The 17144-nt window shown below is 38.5% G+C and overlaps 1 protein-coding gene across 7 annotated transcripts in view; it reads right to left on the reverse strand.

The window, feature by feature from the left end:
* Positions 1-251: 251 nt before the first annotated feature.
* tnr (tenascin R (restrictin, janusin)) overlaps positions 252-17144 on the reverse strand; it is a 187589-nt gene continuing 170696 nt past the window's right edge. For all 7 annotated transcript variants that reach the window (XM_042429200.1, XM_042429202.1, XM_042429203.1 and 4 more), the window contains 6 exons: positions 16006-16138; positions 14262-14413; positions 13943-14039; positions 6833-6994; positions 6067-6230; positions 252-3908 (listed from right to left, as the gene is read on the reverse strand). In XM_042429200.1, the coding sequence (XP_042285134.1) occupies positions 3789-3908; positions 6067-6230; positions 6833-6994; positions 13943-14039; positions 14262-14413; positions 16006-16138 (828 nt within the window). In that variant the 3' untranslated portion in view covers positions 252-3788. The remainder of the gene's footprint in view (positions 3909-6066; positions 6231-6832; positions 6995-13942; positions 14040-14261; positions 14414-16005; positions 16139-17144) is intronic.

The following is a 17144-nucleotide window of genomic DNA, read 5'->3' on the forward strand; positions in this document are numbered from 1 at the left end:
AAGGTTATCCAACAATAAATCCTTTGTTTCAGCATATAGGAGCTTTTCAACAGTCGAGATCACATTTTGTCAACATTTACATTTTCATGGCAAAGTTTCAAATCAGAACAGTTACAGTTTGTGGCTTATAATAAGAAATACCACCAAACATAATAATAATAATAATAATAATAATAATAATAATAATAATAATAATAATAATAATAATAATAACAATAAACATTATTTTTTATCAAAATTGTTCTTGATACTTTAACTTTATTTATTTTTATTAAACATGGTGGTTATATCATTTAGTTAACTTGTAAAAGTAAACCCATGAAATAAAACATTTTCTTTTTGACACCATAGAGGACATTGTGTCATTTTTAACTATAACTTTTTACAGTGCGCATCAGACAAAGAGTCATCTGAAAATAAATACTGAAATAAATAAGGGGAACAGGAGCTTTCCTCTACAGCAAGAAGCTCAGTAGAAACAAAAAGCGATAGTGTGAGTGTTTTCCTGTGACTGAGACTCAGTTTTAGGTTGAAATAATGGAGGAGATGCTCTTCTCAAACATGATGTCATTCAGCAGATTGACGGGATGAAACAGTGTACTATATATGCTTTACATGATGGAAAACATAATAACAGAATGCCAATATAACATATATCCTCCTCCTCTCAAAAAAAGACTTGATTAGTTTGTAATAAGCAAAACAAACGACTTGGTCTTTCTTGATGCTACGGGGAATGAAACTGTCACATTAGGTAAGAAAATAATTCAGCATCTCGGTAATTTCATTGTTTCCAAGAGGGGTTATAGTTGTATTTGCTCATTTCTAAATTATTTGTTTACCTGAAAGCTCTGAATGAGGAGTGACATTAGTGACAAGTTTTTAATTACACTAACTGGTGTAATGGATGAAAATGTTGGTCCCAAGTAATAGATGAACTTTTTATACAAATGGAAAAATCATATTAAATTAATTATTAATCCAAAATAGAAGGCAGGATTGAGGCTTTGCTACAGCAGGACAACTTATTTAAACGATTGTTTTTTGTTTTTTTTTATTGGTTGCCAGCAGAAGCCTAAAATTCATGAAAGGTGATTGAAAATATGTAAAGTAAACTTTAAGAGCAGATTTAAGAGCACCTTATAGTTTGCCGTGAGATAAATCCTTCAAAATACAAATAACATTCTGTTCCTTCTCTACAAAGCTTCATGACCTTTGTTCCTTAGTACAAAAAAATGCTCTGAGGCAAACTTCACCCAAGTTAATGAAATAAGTTCATACAGGATTGCCTACTCTACTGTAAATCACTGTGGGAGATGAGAGGCGCTGAAACAGTGACTTTGACACTTAAACATAAATCAGATCTGGGAAAGGTCAGCTTTTGAAACAGTTTTATTATGTATATTTAAATTTTTTATTTAGCCTTTCAGGGCTATTTTACTGTTTCCACGACAGCTTAGACGCCTGATAATCAAAGTTATCTACATCCTCTACCCCATAAACCATTTCAGAAGTGACTTTTACCCAGATCAGCAAACAAACTCTTCACAAATTAAATGAAAAACATATTCTTATGACATCTGTTATTTACTATGATTGCAATTTAGTCAGCATGCAGTAGGCTCCATCTGTCCTTTAACACAACACCGGTTAAAAATACAGAGGTTAGAGTGGAAATGTTCCAGAGGGCTTTCTGAATGAGTTCGCATCTAAAGGGGGAACACATCAAAAAGACACATTATCTTTAACTCTATATCTACATGAGTATATTAGTAGTAGTTTATAGAGGGGAGAATTGCTATTGTTTCCAAGTCTAAAAAAGGAACACAAACACAAACGAAAAATATACAGTCATATGATACAAGCCCGATTTGCTGGTTCACTTCAATGAAAAAACAGTAATACAGAAGAATGACATTTCCAGCTGTTTCAAAGGGAAAAAACATCTGTATTTTTGAAATATTTCATATTTTTGAGACCAAATGTTGCTTGCAGCGATGGTAACATCCAGATCTGACGATTGTGTTGAACAATAAATTGTGTTTTTATTGATAGCATGAGGCCAAGTTGGAGATTTAGCCAGTTCTGTGTGCTTTTCCTTCAAACTCCACAGAGATCATTTTCTTCCTAAAGAGGAGGCAGGAAACTAAAACAAAACCGTTTCCAGAAAAACAGCAGCCAACTAACTGGTGCTGAACGCTTAGTGCGACAGTGTGAACACAAAATGCTTGGTGGACATGCTGCAGATTATGCCTGCCCCACTAAAAGAATACATTCTCTGCCATGTTTGCTGATTTTGTTGTTTCGTTGGGGAGCTTAAATAGTGAAGTGAGTAAAAGAAGGGCACAGAAGACAGACTTTGTTTCACTTCACCCACTGTTCTGCTTTCTTTGTTATGTTCATTTGAGGTGGTTTTGGAGGAATGGACAGGCTGAAATCTGCACTATGCCCACTCTGACTTCCTTTTTGCATAGAATTTAGTGTTCACATTGCATAAAATAACGCCTGGGGACATGATTACCATAAAAGTCCCTGAAAAGTGAGAATCTATTAATACAGGAAAAAAGCTGCATCAGTGACTTTGGTGACAGAAGTGACTGGCATCTTTCCAAACAGCAGGCCGAGTCTTTATTATGCAGATCTTTGGTTAAATGTTACATCTATCAGCACCATCTCTGCAAGCAATCACAGAATCTACAAAAGGGCTAAAACAGTTATTGGCTTGAAAATGAAGTCCAGGAAATAAAAAAAAAAATGCCCACAAACAGCTACAGAAGTCGATTGAATTAAATGAACAACAATAGCTTTGCTGTGTTCCCACTCGTAGTGCAAATACTGTCTCAGTGTTGCTACCAATAACAATCAAGTTTAATAGAGATGATTATTTTCATTCTGCTTTACTAATTAACAGAGATATTGTAATTAAAGTGTAACACAGACAGAGAGAAATATAAAATAAAAATAAATAGAACAGATGGTAATGAAGCTGTTGCTAGTGCACTGCTTTGTGAATGTTCTCTTCTGATTTCGATGTTCATTTTATCTCTTGTGTGTCTGTTTTGAGTTCAGTATTTGTCATCACATTTTTATGTTTACATTAATGTAATATAGGCTCAAAAACCAAGGCATCAAATCATATTAAATAGATGGACTTTTGTCACAATATCAGTTATAAAAATATATATATCTTACAGTTAAGGGTTTTAAGGGCATATACAGTATATTTTTTGTTAAAAGTGTTATTGTTTTGTAACGGTTAAAACAGCGCTAGCTCTCGTACTCTTGAGGGCATTTCTGAGCAGATTTCCTCGCAACCCGGGGAAAGGCAAATCACAGACTTAAAGGAGAAAAAAAAGCTTCTTGGTTTGCCTTTCCTTATTTTTTTTATTTTTTTTTACAGCAAATAGAACCATTGTCATTCAAAGTATTTAATAAATTACATACAGTGTCTTCTATCATCTGGGTTGAAGTACAGTAGGGAAAGACAGCTAAAGCTGGGTGGGCAGAAGCAGAGAAAAACAGAGTTCGGACGTTGTTTTAGCTTTGCTGCTATGCTTTTAGGATCATATCCATGGTTATAACAGCTTCTCAATGTTGGTAGTATACTAATAATGTGTTGAATTGTTACAAATGAATATTAATAAAATATTAGTAGCTTTTTGCCATAACCTCCATCTTCCTCGCAGCCTTGCACTGTTAGCGAGGCACGCAGATAGCAGAAAATCATCACCAAAAAATTGTCCGAACTCCACTTATCTATGACTCTGGACTTGGCGGAGGCGGTTTGTTTATACAGGGGCAGACCGCCTCCTCTTGCTGCTGATGCTACGGTAATTGAACGGCCTCATCTTCATCTCCACATACGGAATAGAGAACTCATGGCCTTTCCAGTGGTACCAGTTAATACCCTGTAGGAGTGAAAGAGTGATTTCAGAAGCTGCTTGAATCAATAGCGTTTTTTAGGCAAGGCAAGGCCATTTAAGAAAACAATAATAATAATAATAAAGCAAACAAGACAAAATAGAACAGAAAACAGAACTAAAAGCATCAGAATCAAGAATTAAAAGCAGTTTTATACAAGTGTGTTTTGAGGAGTGATTTAAATTGTGGCATCAACTTAGCGCACCTGATCTCCTCAGGCAGAGCGTTCTGAAGTCTGTGGGCTCTAACAGCAAATGCACAGTCACCTTTAGTTATTAGCCATGACTTTGGAACCAATAACAGAGTTTTGCCTGAGGATCTCAGGCAGCACGTTTGGTCATAAGATAAGATAAGATTAGGTCGGAAATATTAGGAGATGCCAAACCAGAAACTATTTTAAAATTGATTCTAAAAGAAACAGGTAGCCAATGTAAAGAAGCTAGAATAGGTGTAGCATGGTCATGGTTTTTGGAACCAGTTAAGAGCCGAGCTGCAGAATTTTGTAGGAGTTGGAGGCAATGGAGAAACTTTTGGGAGAGACTTGTGTACAGGGAATTGCAATAGTTGAGACGTGATGAGATCGGTGAAAGACACAAACAATTTGATTGGTGATATTCCGTAATTGATAAAAACAGGATTGGACAACCTTTTTAACGTGGAGGTGTAGTTTGAGGTCAGAGTCGAATATTACACCAAGATTTCTGGCAGAGAGTTTTAAATTGGAAGCCAGTGGACCGAGGAGGTCATTATCAATCTGAGCCCTATCATGGGGGAGGGGGGCACCAAGAGGATGACCTCAGATTTGGTGTGATTGAGCCGGAGAAAGTTGTCAGACATCCAACTTTTAATGTCTTCTAAGCAGTTATGAAGGGTTTGTAGGCTGGTTTTATCATTTTCTGTCATTGTCAAAATGACAGAAAAAATAAAATACAACACGGCGCTGAAGACAGATTAAAGTACAAACTGAAGATGGAAACATATTTTCAGTGAAGTGTTTTTTAAATTTCAATTGGTGAAGGTATTCAAAGCAGGAGGGCAGAAAACCCTGACTTAAGAGCACAATTATGAACTTAGTGCAATTACAGTCTCACTCTAGCCCTGTTAATCCCTGTCACCACCAGAACTCTCCCATTTGCAGCTTTACGCTGAGAGGCAATTTCTCTCTGCGTGTCTTTATGCCTGTCCATCTCTGCTCCCACCTGGTCTCGTTTTATGTCATCAAAAGATGGAGAGAAAGGTACAGAGCACAGCGAGAGAAGCAGTGATGCTCTAGAGCCTTTGTAGTTCAGCCTAATCACAGCTCCACACAACACCTCATTCTATTTCTCAAGCCATTTAGGCTACAAGCTGAGAGGGAGCTACATCACAAACGAGCCCTCAACACTCACTGCCTACACACATACTGAAAAAAATACCCAAATCCATTTCAATGTGAGAACTAGCTACCAGGTTTTATTATTTTATACGTGTATGCTTGTTTAATGTCTTGGATATACTCTGGTCTTCAAAATATTTAAATAATTTGCCCTTATTGGTGATTATTTGGTTAAACTAAATGCTTCTGAAACTGTGTCATTTCCCACAGATGATACATTAAAATTGGACAAGTGGTGTAGCAGTTATAGTCCTTGAATGTTTGACCTTTCATTACAGCTCCTCCATCAGGCCAATCAGTGTGATAAGAAAGAAGATGGATGTAACAAGCTTCATATTAGTTAATTTACAAATTATTAGCCCTCAAAATTAGAAATTTTAACCTTTAATCATGTTGCCATAATTAGGCTGATTTTGTAAATGCCAAAATAATGTGCCAAAATGTCACCCTTTTCAAATGATTCAATTCACCCAAACTACAGAAAAACATTTTGTCATTTACCTCTGGTCCTATCTCACCATGCACATAGCTTTGGTTGTATTTCTGCTGCAGCCCAAAACAAAATTCAAAAAAATTCAACAGCAACTTGTCTTTACAGAAACAGTGTCTCCATTATAATGGATAATCCATAGAAATTGCTGTTTTCATTGGAACTACTTTCAAACAAAGTAATAGCTCCACTGAAAAGTGCTGAAAAAGAGGGACACTATATGACAATATATGATATTCATTCCTCACTCCTCAGTACTTTTTTTGCTTGAATGACTGACCTGACTGTGTCTGGACTCGCCGTATTTGCCATTGAGGTTGGCCCGGTGGCAGTTCTTGTACCACCAGGCTCCTTTGTAGGACAAGGCACAGTTAGTGACAGCGATGTCATTGTCTCTGTCTTTTGTAGAGAAGGGCCGGCCCTGGTGGTAGCTCAGTGAGTCACCTGGGATCAGAGGACAGAGAAAATATGAAACATCAGCGGATATCGGGCAACACTGGCATATGGCTGCAGTAAATAACGGCGTGATGAGAGGACGTAAACAACCAGGCAGGCAGGAGGGGAGATGGCGAGAAATAAAAGGGAGGGAGAGGAAAGAAGTCCTGCTGCAGGCTCTCTAAATTTATTTAGGCAGAGAGAATTATAATTATAAACATGAGGGGATGACAGGTAATTCTGGCATATGGTCATGTTGACAGACGTAGAGATGCATGAGAGAGAAGACAAAAGTGGAAACTTGGAGTAGTGCTGAGGTGGATTTCAGACATCAGGGAGAAGAAAAGATGTAGGGGAAAGGAGGCAGGAGGAAAAATGGCAGATGGCAGAGGAGAAATGGGAAGGCATTTTCACTTGAAGATTGGGGAAAGCACACATTTAGCCTCATTACAGTATATAATGTGGTATTATGACATAAAAAAAGATTCATATAGCAAAAAAGCTTTCAATGTTGGTGTCCTCAGTGGCTGCAGTTGATGAAAGAGCAAAATAATTCAATGTGTTAACTAATGTATGGATTGACAACCTTTCTAATGTATCCAGACACATACCAGCGGTGCCATTGTACTCCCCTATCCTGAGCTTGTAGAGGTTTCTAGCATCTCCAATAGAGAATTTATCATAATTGGCATAAACCGACTCCTGTCCGTCCTTCATGTCAATCCTCAGCTCATAACGGCCCTGAGCAGAAATCCTCTGGATGTTGTCTAGACCTGCGGAGAAGAAAAAAAAAAAAAAAACACATCAAATTGTACTTCTGATTCCAGAGAGTCAAACTAAATCTCGACACGGTTACAGCCTCTGCCTGAACCTAACTTTTATCTTCCAATTACACCAGCACTCACTCATTTAATCACTGAAGAAAGATCAGGTTTTTAATCACACTGGTGTCAGAGCTTCAAAACCAGATTTGGAAGTCATTACGCCCACACTGATATGAAAGTTGCTCATATTACTACTGGATTTCTATGGAGTCTAGATGCGATCGAGTGACCATGTACATTCAAGCAACTCCAAGATATAGAGAGAAAAAGTAACATAGAGCAGATTTCAAAAGCATACAGCCACAGGAGAGGCTAATCTGATTAGGTTTTAAAGATACCTTTAGGAGTTTTTGACCACTAATAGTGCTATGGTGCAGTGTTAGCATGTGGGAAACTCAATACACATTCATGCCAATTCCAACAATCAGTAGGTGGTGGTGATGTGCCAAGAACAGTAGCAATGGGCTGTCAAAATGCAGGAAAACCTGGCAAACATGAAGGTAAACAATGCAGATTTCAGTTTTTAAAAAAAGAAAGACTTTGCCAATGTTTTAGAAGAAAAGAAATAAACTTATTTGCTAGGCCTCCGGGATGAACACAATGCATTCTTGTGAGAGACTCCACACCTTTAAATTATCAATACATTCAAGGCCAAATTAAAAAATCAACTAAAGATGAATCAGCTGTGTGGCCGCTGAGCCTAGTTTACATTATTAATTTTTAATTGACATTGTGGGTGTATGTGATGTGCTGTTGTGTGTAGCTTTGTATTTTATATGGTGTATTCTTTGTGGGGGTTTTTTTGTTTGTTTGTTTTTTTTGCTTTGTACTGTTTGTTGTTGTGCTGTTGTATGTTTTGATTGTAATGGACTACAGATGCAAATTAGCTTCAAGCTAACTCTGGTGCAGTGCATTATTTATGCTTAATACTGCACACTGTTCTGTTCAATAAATCAAATCAAATCAAATCAAATAGCATACCTTTAAGGTATATAATAAAATGTAATACCTTAAAGGGAAAAAAGGAAGAAACCTCAGGTAGAGCAACAGAAGAGGGATGCCTCTTCCAGGGTAGAAAACTATGCGATAGATGTCGTTTGTACAGAGTAGACAGAAATAAAAATGGTGAAATTACAATATGGAGATACTGAATTGCAATGTGACGTAAATAAAGTCTAAACATATATGAGGAATATGGATCGGAGGAAATGTGAAACTATTACATAGTAAAAGTTGACTTTTATGACTTATCCCACCACCCTCACTAGATTTTCTTTATGTGAAATACAGTTTGTTCCCACCTGCAGCTTTGCAGGTTAAAGGTTTGAATCTTGATAAGTACAATGACCTCCTTGTCAGCTGGTTGTATGGATGTGGATGATTGGCATTGTCGAGAGTGGTGGACACTGTCACTACTCCCCTCCCCCCTCTGTTGCAAATGCCACATGTCGCAACTTTCTGAGATATTCGGCTTTGCTCTCTATCTCCAAGGTAGCAGATACGAGGCTCGTTTGAACCCTGACAGGCGATAAGGCCCCACACCGACCTGAGAGATTGGAACCGCCTTCACTATCAGATTACAACAAGCACCCATTTGGAAAGAGCTTCCTTCTCTGCTTAACCTCCACCAGAAGCATCGCATGTGCACTTTTCCTGAACCCAGAGAAAATTTTAAGAAAAAAAAATAACAATCCTCAAGTCTTCGCTGATAAGGAGTAGGAAGTAGAGATCCGGGAGTGCAGGGAAACTAAGTCTGCTGTAATATGTCAATGGAAAACAGATACAATCTAGGTTACAACCAAAAGACACTTAGGGTGACAGGGGCAAAGCAATTGTTGTAAAAAAAATTGTGTTTAACACTCAGTCATCTCTAATTTCCATTGTATAATATCACTGCAATTAATCTAGCCCCCATTATTTTTTTTTTAATGTTTTTCCTTTTACAGTTTTATGGGATCAGACTGCTCTATTCCAAACTGCAGCGATTAAAAATGCAGTTTGACACACTACTGCACTCCTGTCCTATTATACTACCAATATTATCATCTCGTCACATTTTATTACCAGCCTTTCTTTCACACTTATAAAGAAACAAGGGAGAGAATTTAAAAAAAGAAAGAGGCAAGGAGAGAATGGGATAATGATCATATATTGCACATGGCCACCCTGGTTTCTCTCTGTTATTACATCATCAAACTGACATTGTGTTCTGCGTGTAACAGGCTGAGGTCAATGAGTAGGGAGAATAGATTGCCCTACAGCTGCAATAAAAACGGCGATTTTCAAACTGTAACCTATTATAATGAACACTTAATTTCCATATTCTTTAGTGCTGGCCAGTTAAGTGTCTCTTCTTTTCAGTTTGAGTGGATTTAATATCGATGTTTATGGTTCAATACTGTCCAATATATTACTCTTCTGTGTGTAGAGGTGGTGATTAGCTAAATGTTTGCTGTAATGGCTCTCCAGGGCTACAGCAGCGACCTAATCTGCGGAAAGAAGAATGAAGGTCAAATGGTTTAAAACTGCTGTGACCATCTGTATGACGATACCATTTACTTTTTATGTAAAGATGAAAGAATTTAAGGACATTTCATATACTGTAAACAGTTAAAAGACACAGCAAATATAATTACAACATAGGACATAACAGAAATACAGTGTATAGCCACTTGATGTGAAAGGTGCATCATCAACCAATATACAACTCTTTAAAAAAGTAATCTACCAGCAACATACATGTATATATAACACAGACATTCTGTCAATGAATAACACATTATTTTATTTCTAAAAAACTTCTGTGCTAAATATACATTTATAAATCTTGGTCACACCAATATTTACAGTATAAAAGTAATATTTCAGACTGAAATCAATTCACTTATTGATTTCACACAAAGTAAATTTCCACTGAGCTTTCGTGTAGATTTCAACTTTGGTTAACCTTGACACATTAATCTATGCTGTTCAGCCCACTGCAAGAAAACCAGGATTATTGACATTTAGCAGCACTGTATATTGATATGGAACCTCGAATTAATGACATGTTTGCAGGAATTTTCTCTAAGATCAGAAACTTTCAGTGGGCTGTCATTGATTGCTCTTGACTCAGATTATTGGGCAGATTCCCATGGCCAAATACTTACCATTGCAAACCGCCTTGACAGCGCTGACCTTTGAGGGAATGGAGAGAAGCGGAGAATCCAAAATTGAGAAAGCTGTTATATAAGCTGTGTCGCACAACCTTTTCTGACCTTCCCTCTCCTACCCGAATGAGAGGCAACACCAGCAAATCTTTTGTCTTTGTATCAATTTTGCGAGAAATAAAACCAGCTACAACAAATGGTGGCCACTGCATGACATGCAAGTAGTCACTACTTCACCTATTTATAGGACACACAAATGAATATCCCTGTGCCATGTTCTGGTGAGACTGGGTTCTTCATGAGATAATACTCCAATAGGATTTTTCCCCGGAGACTAGTCACAGTAGAAAAAGCACATGTGTAAATGGTAAAATAAATGATGGCTGGCTGGAATACATTTAGCTGCTTCAGTTTCAGGGTCCTAGTGTTGTTCATGCTGGCTCACTGTCACTCTGTCATGGCTTACTGGGCCCCTTGAATAGAACAGAGCCATCAACCTATTACGCTATTCCTTATTTTTAGTCATATATTTAATGTTACAATGTCAGATGTTCATATTAAATATGGCCAAAGTGTCAAATAATTAGGTAAACATACATAGAAGTAAGCCCCGTGAGCAAAGAGCAATGGCTTCAGACTGCTCTGAACGCTCAGTTTCCAACAGTTTTTTCTACTTTCAGCCTGAGCTGACATCAGCTCGTGACAGATTTCTTTATACAGTCATCTTTATACAGTTCACTGCTCTGCTCCGCTAACATTATGGCATTTTTTCATTGTTTTGGGGGTAGTCACGCCAAGAAATAACTCAAGTCAAGCTGCCACGCTGTAAGTGTTTTTCTATTACACAGCAGGGCAAAGTAAAATAAGTGGTTTACCTGTTGGAGGTGTGCTGGTCGTCTGCAGCTCTTCATCAAACATCTCACTGTGACTGTTTCTGCTTGTACTATTCCTCCCTGCATTATTTCTAACTGATCCACTGATCCCAGAATAAAAATATAGAGCTGGAATATGTTTCATTTCCTGTAAATTCTTCACAATAAAAGTCACACATTATTTAGTAATTTAAAAACTTTCAAATTACTGCCCCTCGGCAGGCTTCTGGTAAGATGGCCAGTCAGAACAGAGTGGGCTCATCAGGAGGGGGGCCTTAAAGAGACAGGAGCTAAGACTGCCTGTTAGAGACAGAGGCTGAACTGAGACGCTGTATAAAGGGCCAGTATAGGATAACTAAGGAGTCTTCTGAACTGTGAATCATGCTAAGCAACTCTAGTGGAGTCTCAGAATAAAAATATAGAGGTGGAAATGAGCATAATAGGTCCCCTTCAATGTTATTAGTAACACCCGTGCTTTTCCTACCATGTGAAAAAGGCCTATAGTTTGCTGCTCACAGCTATATTAAGCACTAGATCAACAGACTAACAGGTCAGTTTCATACAGTGGTCCTGACATTTTGTGCCGTACACTGTGGCTATGTGTTCCCTGCTGACATGTTATCTGTAATCTGGCATCATGGTGGGAAGCTCTCACAGGAGCCAAGAGTGGCTCTTGATGCTCCACACCCTGAGGTTACATTAAGCTCCTTTTATGCACTGAGAGGACAGAGTACAGTACTGGAGAGAAGAAAGGCAGGCAGGGAGGGAGGGAGGTGGGGGAGAGTGAATCCTAGGAGGCACCAAAAAAGTAAAGCAAGACCCTTGAGATAGAGGTGGCCTGGTGTGGTATACATCCAGAAGCGGTGAGAGGGCAGATTATAGCTGATTCAGCTGAAGTGGAAACAGGTCAGATGAAATGTTGTACTCACTGAACCAGATACACTTCTCCGTCTTTAGATTATATGGTGGATGGAGGATGCTGCTACATGATGTCTTCAGGTCATAAAACAGCTAAAACATTTTTGTCACTTTGTAGCTGTCGTTTGCAAAGAAGATGGCTACCACTTTATGCTTTCTCCCCAGAACAGTGCGTGTAGCGTCATCTTACAAAGATATCTGTCCAATATTAACATCAAGCCTTCACTGTCACAGTGAGTAATCGCCCCACTTTGTTGAAAAACAACAGAAAAAAATTATTCATTTATAGCAGCAGAAAGCAATCCTGCTTTTCCTGTTGTGATAAAATGTTAAGAGCTACCTTTGAACACCCTCCCTGTGGTGGGGAACAAAAGTAACAGGAGCAGACGACAACAGTATTCAATTCATCACAACTACACCACAAACAACATGACATGAAACAACAAATCTGTCATATTCTCGGCAAAAATTGCGAGGTATTGTACTGGATTCCATTATATTGTCAGGTCTGGATGATGATGGGTTGGATCTAAAAATCTGTTTATGCTTTCACCTATTACAGTGTGTTGAGTCATTAATGGGCTGAAGCTTGCCACAGCCATCCAATACGTGTCAGCAGAGTAACTGCTTTCCTTCTGTTATAATGTGGTGATAATGCAATGCCATAAAATTTCCCCCCAGTGTTATTTAATTTCTCCAGTCAAAAAGTTCAAAAAACATTTTTCTCAAGGTCCTGATTTACTTAATGAAATATTCATGTAATATTTCCCTTTAATCATCTGCACCAAAACAATAACACAAAAACTGGCCTATGAAGAAACACGACTCATTTGCACATTTTCTAATGAATATAATTATTATTTCGTAATGAGATTTGGGGGAGAAAAAATAATCAGCAGTCCATCAAAACGGTGAGGATGATCTGTTGTTTTGTCTTTGAATCAGAGCAATGCTAAAAACAATTACCAAGTCATTTCAGGGAGAGATGAGCTTTCAGAAAATCCAGTAATGAATCGGATAGACTTTGTGAAGTCAAGTACTGAAAGATGAGATGAGGGGAAAAAAAGTGTCTAGCGGCATAGTTCTCCATTTTCATACAGAGTGAAAAATCTTACAAAAAGGCCTCACTGCCTGCACAAGATATTGGAAACGTCTTTCCTCACAAAAAAATAGATGTATCAATTGAAACCAAATGAAAGCCATGACCTTCTATTGATTGTACCTATTAAATCCTCTTCAGTCATGGAGATGGTGTGTAGATAAAGAGAGTAATACACACATCTACAGCCAAGAAGTCCAGTTGCCCTCGATTCAACCCTCCTTGGAAAGTAATACAGAAAACTGAAACATAGATTGAACAAAATGGGTGGCAGGTTGAGGATCAATATCAGCCTATAAAATTAGAGCCTGACCAATACTGGATGTTTGGGGCCGATGTCAAGACTGATATTAGGGAGTAAAAAAAATCTGACATTGATATATTGGCCGATATTCTGTATATACATATTATATGTATATATTATATATATATATATTACCGACAAACCATATGCGCAAATGGTTTTAAAACTATGAGGTACCACCTCCGCCTGACTTTGGGCTAGGAAAAAACCCTAGTAGCAACCAAATCTCACCTCCTCTCCTGAATTTATTGTGAGAGACAGTACATATTTCTCATCCAGCAAGTAATTTTTCCACTACAGAAGCTCTTTAAGTGTGTGTCAAGATGAATTAAATAGAGTCGAAATCTCCAGATAACTGACAAGATCAATTGAGTAATGTTTGGTGTCCACAAAATGGGGGCGATGGAGTGCTGAATCACGCCAGACATCAAAAACTGAACATGATGCTTCTTTATCCAGGACTTTGCACAAAAACGGTGATGGACTGGGGTGAATCCTTGTATTACACTGGGCATATTTTTCCCCAGATTAATTACATCAGAGTAAGAGTCTTACCAAGCCAGAACTCATCCTCCAGATTTCCAAATCCAACCCGATAGTCACTCCACTTCCTGGAAAAGTCTGTCAGGCCATTCTGACGTCGCTGGAATACCTGAACACCAAAATGTGATGATGTGACAAGATCAGAAAAATATAAATCAGTTGTTCAGACTAAAATAGCTGACGTATCTCATTGCAGAGATCAAAAGAAAATTCAGTAAGAAGTAGTCATTTTCTCTGCTACACTTGTCCCCCTTTTTTACCCAGCTGACACATTTGCTATATATTTGCACAAGGTGCTATTAAAATTAGGTGTATCTTCACAGTGACTTACAATCCAGCCTCCTTCATCAGTGGTCATGTCACAGTACACCTGCACACCCTGGCTGGGGTCTCTGTTGATGTAAATGGTGTAGACACCGCTCAGAGTCTCTCCATTCAGCAGGTGTTGGGCACAATTCTGAGGTGTTGCAAACAGTCGACTCCCTGGAGAAGAGCAGAGGAGGACTGAGGATGTAGTGATCTGCTTGTTTGTTTGTTTCATCTTTTTGACTTAAAATGATTCAGTATGTAGAAATGTATGTCGATTGCATGGATGGAATAAACTGCAATTTTTTTTTTTAAAAATTCATGTTTTTATATTAACAATGGATCAAATGTTTAATGTGAAAGAAGTTACCTGAAATGATGAACCCACGGAGAATTTAAACCTGACACTGCAGTTCCCCTAACCTCTAAAGGAACATTTTAGCATCTTTCAAAAAAAGAGCTCTGATAAACCAACTCTATGCTACATGCCCAGCACCAAACAGCCAACAGACAAAGTTAAAGTGCTTTCAGACAGCGAGCAGTTACCGCCGCCACCTCCACTCTGTTCAGTGTATACACAACGGCAGCAATGCACCCGAGGTCGGTCGCAGTGATCAGGAGAGAGTGGGCTGCTGTCGTTCTCGTTCATGGCTATTTCCCACTGCCGTCAGAGCTGTGGATGGTTACTTTACAATTTTTCAACTTGCTGTGTGGCAACCACAGAACTCACAGCAAGCGAAATGATAGGCTACAGGAGCTGGTCCACTGGGTTTTACTGTCTTGTTCACTGACACCTTTTTCTCTGGCAGTGAACAAACAGATCAATAAAGAGAAATGATCTGGGAGCAACATCAGCTTCAGTTTGATTATCCAGTCTGGGCCGATATTATTTAGCAAAACTTGTTATATTAATCGTGTCATGTTAATAACTATTTCCATATTAAGATACAGATCATTAACATCGGTGGGTGGCAGATGTAGAGGCAACAACTCGCTGTGTGAACATACCTCTAATAACTAGCTGGTGAACATGGTGGAGCATTTAGCTGCCTGCCAGATATTTTCCTTTCTTTGGTGGAGTCCAATGTAGAACTAAAATAAGAGTGAACACTGGACTTACATTCGCCTGGTGGCCAGAAACACAACTCCAAATGAATACTAATGTTGCTGCATAAGTGGTGAATGTTTATCACCAGAACTTAATAAGATAATACTATGTTGTGTTTACAGCTTGTTCTGCTGCTCCTGGCCAAAAATATCAAATAATCCTGTTTTAATTGAAAGCAGCACTGAAAATATGTTAAGCATTCATCACACAGCCTAATGCTAGGTCCATTCCTTGGTAGAAATGAGAATATCAATATTTACCTTTGTCATGTTCACATAAATTAATGTTTATTGGAAACTTCATGATGCTCCCCAACCCTTGTTGGACTGATATGTCTGGCATCAAATTACACAATGGGAATTTACGATCAGAGCACAGTGTTCAGCTGCAGGATTGTAGACTGCCACCCTGCAAGTGCAGCCTAATGGGAAGTCTTCTCCACTAGGCTACAGTGAGGGGAGATGAAAATTGTGCCTGACTGAGGGGACTCATTATTGTGCAACTTTGTGATGGTGACTATAACATGAAATGCAGTGCAAAAGAGAGAAAAAGGATGCACCTCTGTGAGGCCAAGAAAACTCTCACTTTCTGAGCTTAAACCAAAGAATGCAAACACACTGTGTGTGTGTGTGTGTGTGTGTGTGAGTGTGTGTGTGTGTACCTGTAGTGAAGGTAGTGGAGACTACAGCGCTGGTGTCTAGTCCTCTTGCAGCCTGGAGCTTGACAGTGTACTCTGTAGTCTCAGCCAGTCCCTCAAGACGAATCCATGTGTCTTCTGCATCTAGGATCAACTCCTTGTGCAGAAACACATATAGAATGAATTCATATTGTACATGCAAGTTAAAAGATATTAGATTGCCTCCTCTAAAAGTAATAATTTAATGTGTATTCAGTACAAACCTCAGGGTAAAAGGTAAATTATATTAAAATCCTCATAAGTCTCTGATAAAACATCAAACTGAGCTTGTGAGTCTTAAAAAGACCTATGGCAGCAAAGAAACCTTCAAGCTATTTTTGTTCATGGAACACATGACAGCTTGCTTTGTGCTTCAATCACAGAGTCTTCTCAAAACGGCAGTACAAGTAAGTGAGGTGTTTAGAAGGAATTAAAAGAGGGTATTATTGCAGTAAAAGTTACACTTTTGCTGGCTGCAGAACAAGTTTGGTGTTTTCGCGTGTGAAAAGTGACTGAGCTGTAGAAAGTGTTTATAAAGAGAGGAACTGAGAAACAAGAAAAGAGAATGAGGGAGGGAGGAGGAGTGGGGGGCAACTAGGAAGAGAGAACAAGATAAAAGACGGACAGTCAAGCTGGGAAGCTGCTAAACAATCAGGAAACAAACATTTCTATTTTTGGCGGCACAGTACAGTTAACTCCTTTTGTTTCTGACAAGTTATCTTTTATTGAGCCACTCTTAAAGAGCCAATATGTTTGACCGTTCCTGAGAGAGTATCTTCTGTGACATCAGTTTCTTAGATGAGGCATAAATACACCAGCAGTATGTTCAATTGATAAACAGAAAACTCAAACTTCTCCATGTTTGTGTGTGTTTTACTGCCTGAGATGGAATGAGCACATATTTGCCTGCATGTGTGTTACAGTTGGCCTGGATACACATAAAATATGAACAAGTAAAAATGAAATATTTAGCCAGTTTGGGGAAAAAAATCACACATTTCCAGGCAATGTGTCCATGTGAATTATGCAGGGAAGCAGCTGGTAAATAGTGTCTCTCTGTCTCTAAGGATCTGACATTTTCCCACCAGGTTTTCAGGGTCAAGATAGGATTTTTTATTGCAAAT

This window comes from Thunnus maccoyii, chromosome 12 (genome assembly GCF_910596095.1).
Source record: "Thunnus maccoyii chromosome 12, fThuMac1.1, whole genome shotgun sequence".
NCBI classification, from domain to species: domain Eukaryota; kingdom Metazoa; phylum Chordata; class Actinopteri; order Scombriformes; family Scombridae; genus Thunnus; species Thunnus maccoyii.